This window comes from Cyprinodon variegatus, unplaced genomic scaffold, assembly GCF_000732505.1.
Source record: "Cyprinodon variegatus isolate N-32 unplaced genomic scaffold, C_variegatus-1.0 Scaffold6, whole genome shotgun sequence".
Lineage (NCBI taxonomy): Eukaryota > Metazoa > Chordata > Actinopteri > Cyprinodontiformes > Cyprinodontidae > Cyprinodon > Cyprinodon variegatus.
In genome coordinates, this window is record NW_015150459.1 from 342,386 (window position 1) to 350,839 (window position 8,454).

The 8,454-nt window shown below is 36.3% G+C and overlaps 1 protein-coding gene across 1 annotated transcript in view; it reads left to right on the top strand.

Annotated features, from left to right (window-relative positions):
- Positions 1-8,454, top strand: part of rragc (Ras-related GTP binding C) — an 11,808-nt gene that overhangs the window by 1,536 nt on the left and 1,818 nt on the right. The window contains exons 2-6 of the mRNA XM_015375379.1: positions 2,097-2,300; positions 2,908-3,107; positions 6,418-6,532; positions 7,594-7,736; positions 7,847-7,995. Of these exons, the coding sequence (XP_015230865.1) occupies positions 2,097-2,300; positions 2,908-3,107; positions 6,418-6,532; positions 7,594-7,736; positions 7,847-7,995 (811 nt within the window). The remainder of the gene's footprint in view (positions 1-2,096; positions 2,301-2,907; positions 3,108-6,417; positions 6,533-7,593; positions 7,737-7,846; positions 7,996-8,454) is intronic.

Sequence of the window (8,454 nt, forward strand, 5' to 3'; positions counted from 1 at the left end):
GGGCAATACTGATATTGTAGCTTTGAGTACTGGGCAATACTGATATTGCCCTGATACGGTATTAGCATTAATCATACATACTAATTAATTATTTTACTGTGTGGAATGATAGACAAGCCTTGATCAAGTGATTTTTCTCTGAGAAAAATATGTTTTTATTTTAAGGTTTCGGAAAAAATGTCTAGATTTAGCTCTTGGCTAAGGCTAGATCAATCTAAGTCATACTTTAGACCTTGAAATTTGTAGTATTCCACCTGGATAGTAAACCTTGGCTCCAATCTGAAGTTTTGCAGCCATTACAGGTTTTCCTCCAGGACTGCAATGTTTTAAGCTCTCTTCATCTTCCCATTAACTTTGAGCTTCCCTGTTCAAGTAAAGCATCACAACGAAGTTCTGTCACATCTGTGCTTCACAGAGGGATAATTATTCTTAAAATGATTGTTGTTATTCTGTAAGTTGATAAAAAGAATAGGTCAGCTGGATCATATCTGAGCAAACCACCATCTTCTGCTCATTGCATTGATCTTATTCTTCCAACAATGGCTTTCTGCTTGCTAATTCTAGTCGAGGCCAGTTTGAGTTTGTGCATTACATAAAAAAACAACACATGAAAAAGTGCAAAGCACAATAAACTTATTGGATAATCCCTTTGTGGACCAGTCTCTAGTCATTATTTTCAGTGTTTCCTGTTTTCAGAATACAGAATCTGTATTTACTTCCTGTATGATATACAGGCAATTATGCCTACATGAGTCAGAGATTCAAAAATAAAAATGTTATTTTTTTTATCTTATATTTTAAATCTTTAACCCTAACCCTTCACAGCTGAAAGTTTTGCACAAAAAAAAAAAACAGGAGTTTGTCACATTGTGATCTACTAAGTCCTATTTCAGACTGATGCTGTGGTTAAATAATAGATAAGAAGTTGTGTTTCCATCTGTGATATTTCATTATTTATGTCAAAATTCAATGTTAAGTAAGAGGGCAAAAAATAGAAGTAAAGAGTGGCACTTTTCTGTCCCGAGCTCTGTATGTTACAGTTCACACCACCTCCAGTCTGAGATTAATGTTCTCTTCTGTAAGCCTTTAGTTTGGAAAGCATGTGATACGGCTTTTTGCTGGCCTTTGATTTAAAATGGCAGCCGTGAAGCAAAAATAATAACCCATCAACCAATTTTTTTTTTTATTTTGCTTTCAAGCATTTATTTGATATTTTATTAACAGTTGACGGGTGCTGTTTTATAAACTGCCACTAAAGCTTGTAGATGAAAAATGCTGAGTGCAGCGGCATCGTGCGTCAGATGAGCATCGGCGAGTCTGCAGTTTTTTTGCCCTTTTCCCTTTTTGTTTGACATGTGACGCTCAAATGATAGGCTTGTGCTGGAATCAAGTCATGTAAAGCAAATAGCTCAATGCTTAAAACTGTGCAAGTTTTACCTTTGCTGAAATCATTTAGGAGGTTCCTGTCAGAGTGTTAGATTAAACTGCTCAGTCATTCTATTGAGACAAAAGTCTGTCTTCAAAAGCAATCCAAAACTTGAGCGTTGTTTAGAAATGGTTGCTGGACAGTATTTAAACATGGGAAAGGTAAAAATGTCTGTTTTTTTGTTAAAATTTAAAATTCTGTTATTTACCCTTGATGAAGGAGCATTAGGCAACCAAACAGCTGAGGAAAACCAATATTGAAACTTTGATCAGAACCCCATGATCTTTTAATCAGTACAGCAAGTCATGTATCAATACTCCCTCTTTGTTTCTGTTTGGAGATCTATTGAAGTTTGAACTCTCCTGTATTTATGGTATTTTTTACTCGGGGGAGGGGGGCTCTTTAAAAGTGCCAAAAAAGCCAAAAGGAGTCCATATATTTTCTGACTTAATAATTATCCGTAGCCATCCCTCTTATCTTGGCTGTATTTGACTAATTTGTTACTCTCTGTTTGGTTAAGTGTAACTCATCAAACTGTTAACAATAAATAGAAGTTATGCTTTTTTTATTTTTTATTTTATTTCCATAAGCATCAAGGATTCGATGAAAACAAGTGAAACAAGCTTCTTACATTCGTTCTGCTGAATCATAAACACAAGTCTCGTTTCAGGTGGTGTTTCACAAAATGTCCCCAAACGAGACGTTGTTTTTGGAAAGCACCAACAAGATCTACAAGGATGACATCTCCAGCAGCTCCTTCGTTAACTTCCAGATCTGGGACTTCCCCGGCCAGGTGGACTTTCTAGACCCCACCTTTGACTATGAGATGATCTTCAGGGGAACCGGAGCTCTGATATTTGTGATTGATGCTCAGGTGACGATATTTATTTTAGATTTATTTTCTTTAGGGAGGTTCAGAATTGAGCAAGCATTTTCTTTAAGAAATTTGACATAAAAAACCTGACTTATTGCTATACTTTCTTAGCTTTTTTCCAACTTAATAAGGATAAAAAAACACCCTGTCTTCCTTGTTTTTAATGTATAATGGAAGCTTAATACTGATAAATGGACTCTATGATGAACCTGCCATCCAAATGCTTTTAAGAACTGATCTCAGCTCCATAAAAGCAGCAGCTAAACTGATTGCAGAGTTTGTTTGCGGTTGAGATGCTGCCAGATGAATTGATTCTAGCTGTTTGTACTGGAGCAGCTCAGTTTTCCCCTTGCTGTTTAGAAAATAATGTGCTTTGAAAAAAACTCAACTCACTGTAAAAGAAGGTGAATTATACCATTTAGAACGAGTTCTACTTTTACGACAGAACCTGCAAGTAGCAAACCCATAGAGTCATGCATGCCTGTTTGTTTTTAAGATGATGAAAAATATATTGAATTTAACATTTTAAAGCTGTTCTTATGCTTTGCTATGGCTGACATTCTATTTGTGCAAACCGACTTTTAAAACCACAAATCCTTTGCTTCAGGATGACTACATGGAGGCTCTGGGACGGCTCCATCTCACGGTGTCACGGGCCTACAGGGTCAATCCAGAGATCAATTTTGAGGTGTTCATCCATAAAGTTGACGGCCTTTCAGACGATCACAAGATTGAAACACAGAGAGATATTCATCAGAGAGCCAATGATGATCTGGCAGATGCAAGTTTAGAGAAGCTACATCTCAGGTAAATTTTCTTTGATTGCTGTTACTAGGGATTGATGTACTGTAACTTTCCTCATTATATTAGTTTAAGCTATATTTAAAATAATATATTTATTAGGTTTACAGTCATCAAATCAATTGTAATTAACCTTACTTTGGCTGGGAAACTCTTCAACTTGTGAAATCAGCTTTTGAAATAATCCTTAAAAATTGCACCAAAAGCACTCTGTTGTGATTGCATTATTGCACACATTGATATTGCACCAGAGTTTGAAAGTCAGTATATCACAATAATTTCAGAGGCTTTTTTCTGAGCACAATAGACTTTATTGCTGCTATAGAGGGCTGGTTAAAAGAAGCATTTCAATATCTGACAGAGATATATAATAGACAGTTTTTGAGTCTTTTCTCTTTTTTTAAGGCACTGTAGAAAATCAGCCCTTACCTTAAGTGTTAAACCTGCAGTCCCTAAGCATTTGTTATTTGACTCTTTCTGGAGCGTAAAAATGTTTTTGTCAAATTTAGTACGCTGATTTGGATTTAGCTGTTTCTATCAAAGCAATAGGAATACTTCTTTATTTTCTCATTGATAGAAGCATGTTGTGTAGCCTTTTCAGACGGTTTAGGCTACTTAAACTTATTAGGCATGTTCTCTCTGAATGCCTCCTTGATTCTACAGGACTGGCTGTAATGAGGTTAGGTTATGATTATTGTTGCAGGTAATAGGTTGTGTCAAAAGGGAGTAATAACTTTTTCACATTTATTCTCCTAGCACCATTCCTACTCAATGCCAAAAAGCTTTGCAGAAGCTAAGAGAAGGACGGGACAATATAAACAATGTAGGGCTGAACGATTTGGCCCAAAATCAAAATTGCGATTATTTTCAACCAATATTGCAATTTTATTGCAATGACCAACAATCATAATGGAAGCTTATATCGTTTGGCAGTTTTACTACTTCACTTTTGCAGATACTGGAGCTTTTCTCACCTTTTTAATATTGTTCTAGCTACAATTCTGGCAATTGTGAATAAAGTCAGTTTGTATTGATTGTAACACAAAGGTGTACCTATGAGTAAATAATTTCTTAATTGATGATTCTTGCATCCTTAATCTGGTCAAACATCTAAAATTAACTGTTGCTAATAATCAGTTATTTGTAAACTTAACATCAAACCCAAAGCTAAGCATATCTGCCTTACTTGTAGTTATTATTCTGGAAGAACAGATATAGATATAAGATCTTTAACTCAACACTTACAAAACTACAAAAACTGTCTTTGAGTCTTAAATAAAGATGTGTAATTTAAGGCTGTACTTTCCTTTTTCTTTCTATTTATTTCTTTAATTTTTCACCTTTTAAAAATGGCAGAAGTTGATAAAAGTTGGTCACAACACAGACAAGCAAACAACAAATACAAAATAAAGGAAAATATGACATACTGTAAAATGAATTCTGAAATAAAGTATTTAACAAAAGAAAACAATTTGGGTGTCATTCTGAACAAATAAGGGGCTGAAACTACTTCATGAATCAAAATGAGAGGAATAAAACCTTAAAAACCAATACCAAAACAAATAGGAAAGTATTAGAGAGATAGTAGAAACTAATTGTGTGACTGTTTTTTTTTTTAGCATCAGTTCAAAGAAGAGCTGCAGCATTTTGGACAATTTTTAAACCCTTGAGGGAAGCTTGATTTAGACCAGCGTGCAAACCATTACAGTAATCTAAATTAAGGGTTATAAAAAGCATGAATGGCCTTCTTCAGATGTTTTGAAAGATGAGGCTTGATCTTAAATTATATCTGTTGGTCAGGTAAAATCTGGATCCAATCACAGCATCACACTTAGGACAGCTGTCCAGTATTTTACCTTCATTCCTCAATGGTTATTTTAGATGTAGAGAAGAGAACCAGAACCATCAACTAAACATTTCGCAAAAACACAACTTGCTGCCATTTAATTTTATCCAGGTCTTGATTTCATTCAGGTTGTTTAGTACTTGGGAAATGCGATTACTGTTATTTGATTTAACTGACATGTAGGCCTTGATGTAACCAGCTGAACAATAAAAAGGGACATTGTGTTTCCTAAAAATAGATGCCAGTGTCAGCAGATAAAAGTCGAGCGGTAGGGGAAATAGTATGGACGTTTGAGGGACCCCAAAGCAGAGAGGAACCCCAGTACACAGATCTACACTCTATGCTATAAACATGTTCCACTTCGGATACCAGAATATAACCATTCACAGTATAAAGAACCACAGATAAGTCTAAAGTTACTCGAAAAGGGCTGTGGTGTGATGTACAACCTGAGTAAATTTCCTTCAAACGGAGCCTGGATCTAAAAACTTTACCTGAAACCTTTGAAATGAATGAAAGTTTGCATGCAGACCTGTAGTCCGTTCAACAACACGCTGAAAGCAACTGAAACAAAGCTTGAAGACTGAGAACTGTTAGTCACAGTGAAAACACTCAGAACAACAGTTTCAAACGCTTCTTTGAACAGAGCTGGGATCTAGTCTAAAGGTGGTGCTGTGATGTTTATGTGAAATTCCTCCATAGTCTTCTAATGAAGGGACACTGACCCACGTGTGAGATACTGCAGCAGGCTAACAGTAAAAAACTAACAAACAAAAAAAGGCTGTATTTTTGTCCAAAAGAATACCGGTAGTTTTGATATTAGAACCTCGTGAAAAGAGAAATCTCTCAGCTGTGTGTTCTCCTTTTATCTTTGTCTTTTTAGGATCTAGATATGTGTCTCTACAAATTTTAAACTAATTAAGTCCATGAAGACTAATAGTAACACATCAAACCTTGTAATTTTATATTAGTCTGAATTTATTGTTTTGGCTTTAGAAATTAAAATAGGACAGAATGTATCTTTTATTTCAATGCCTTTGTGTTCAAGTTGACTTTGTAGCCGCTTTCAAAAAATAAAGGAACCTGTTGGCACAGCAGCATGTTTTCAGTTTGGTAAAATTGTCTATTTCTGTTAGACAGCCAGGGCCTTCCTGGAAATATGATGGAGCAAAAAAGATCTATCTTTTTGCAGAATCACATTTGCAGCCCTGTCACTGCAGACAACTCTTTCTGGTTAAACAGGCTCTCGCTAATAGGTTTTTCTTTTTTTTTTTACGTACATTTCTGTATCCAAGGCCCATTCATTGTGCAGATTTCTGCTGCTGGTAAAAATATTCAGTTTTTGGCAGTTTTATTTTTTTCTCCTATTAGCTAGAAATCAGATCATCCATCTGTTTTCTCGTGTAATCTTGTATTTTAACCGTTTTGGTGATCATTTTAAGAAAGTGTCTTTATTTCCCTCTCATTTAGCTTCTATTTGACAAGTATTTATGACCACTCCATCTTTGAGGCCTTCAGCAAAGTGGTGCAGAAGCTCATCCCCCAGCTCCCCACTTTGGAGAACCTTCTAAATATCTTCATTTCTGTAAGTAGAAAACTCCGCAGCTTTCCTCTGTGTTCCTGGTTGGGATTTAAACGTGGTATTCTTTATGATTGAAGTCTCTGCTGAATGCCAGGATATGATTGTGTATGCTTTTCTTTTGATTCTTCTGAAAAAATGACCTAATGATGACATACAATTATAAAACTTTTAATTTGGTTTAGTTGATCAGAGAAGTAACTTCTCAAACTTCTTTTTATCACCTTAGCTAATCTCTAGGATATCACATTAGCACACTATGAGTTCTGCAAAAGGTTAAGAATCTCAGCAAATCCAATTTAAGCTTGTTCCACATCAGAGAAAGGTAATCACCTCTTAAGGATAAAACAGATCAACTTTGCTATACTTCATTCAGTCTTTCCGCTGTTTGCTTCAAGTTTGCATCTGTGTCGGTGTCCTGTAGCCTGAATTAACTTAAAACATGCCGCTACATGTGTTAGAGGACTGTTGTTTTTTGATTACGTTTTTAAAATCTTCGCTATATACTTTCTGCCTTCTCCACTCACTAAGCAACAAACACTGACGAGATCATTGCTCTATGATTGATTGAAAAAAATCAGCTGATTCCTGCTGATAGCTGATCTCTCTGTGCATCCTGACTAACATGTATAGAAAAACAATGTGAATAAGATTTTTTTTTTCTCCTGCTTGTGAGGAGGAACAGTGTTTCTTTATCATAGTCAGCTGATTGTAAAGATTTAGCTTATCTCCTACCAAAGCATTTGTCCCTGGAAAAACATATGACCCTCTTTATGTGATGGTAGAATTCAATGAGCTTCATCTTCCTTCATCAGTAAAGCTTTTATAGTTTGTAAATTCCCAAATCTAATTTTGAAAACCTCTGTTGTGAAAACTTTCTATTTTCCTTGGTTCTTTGTTTTGAAAACCGATAGACTACTTGAAGAATACATGTATTGTATGTAGGATAATTTGCTATAGATCCTTTAGTTAACATTAGTAGGCACTTTCCACTGCTAGTGATGCCATTCTGCTGCTTTGGGTTTCATTTTTAAACCATTAATTTTTTTCCTATTTGCTCCTTCCAGAATTCAGGGATTGAAAAAGCCTTTCTGTTTGACGTGGTCAGTAAGATCTACATCGCCACAGACAGCTCGCCTGTAGATATGCAGTCCTATGAACTGTGCTGTGATATGATAGATGTGGTGATTGATGTCTCCTGTATATATGGGTGAGTATGTTTCCCTTGCATTGAAGACATTAAGATACATAGTGGAGTGAATCCATGTTTTGTGTACTTAAGCTCAGCTCAGTAATTTACGTGTTTTTGTCTTATGATAGTTTGAGGGAAGATGGCAGTGGCAGCGCCTATGACAAGGAGTCCATGGCAATCATCAAGCTCAACAACACCACTGTGCTGTACCTCAAAGAGGTCACAAAGTTCCTCGCTCTGGTCTGCATCCTGAGAGAGGAGAGCTTTGAGCGTAAAGGTAAACAGGCAGCAGACAGATTTCAAAACCAAAGCACTTCCACATATTAATAAGGTTTAAGAGAGCATGGCTGCTGAAAAGGGGGACAACCGGATCAGTTGTAGCGGGCCAAAGGTAAAGGAGGGGCCCCTGAACCAGGCCCCTCCATATATGGCCAGGAAGATTTAATTTTATTTTTGCAAAGAAATAGGACATGCAAACCTCTCCTATTATTACCTTCTTTTTATCCACTGCAGTACTGGGGAAGTACCCCCACCTGCCATTCCTTGTAAATGGTTATGCTGCTGGCGCATCAGTAAAGTTTGTCAAGCTGCTCTGCTAAAATACACAAGGTTGCTGCACTGCAGCTGGAGACCACTAACAATATGATAAGGCATTAACTCCAATGGTAAATGGCATGTACTTATATAATACCTTTATTCAAGTCAGGAGACTTGACCAAAGCGCTTTACACTACAT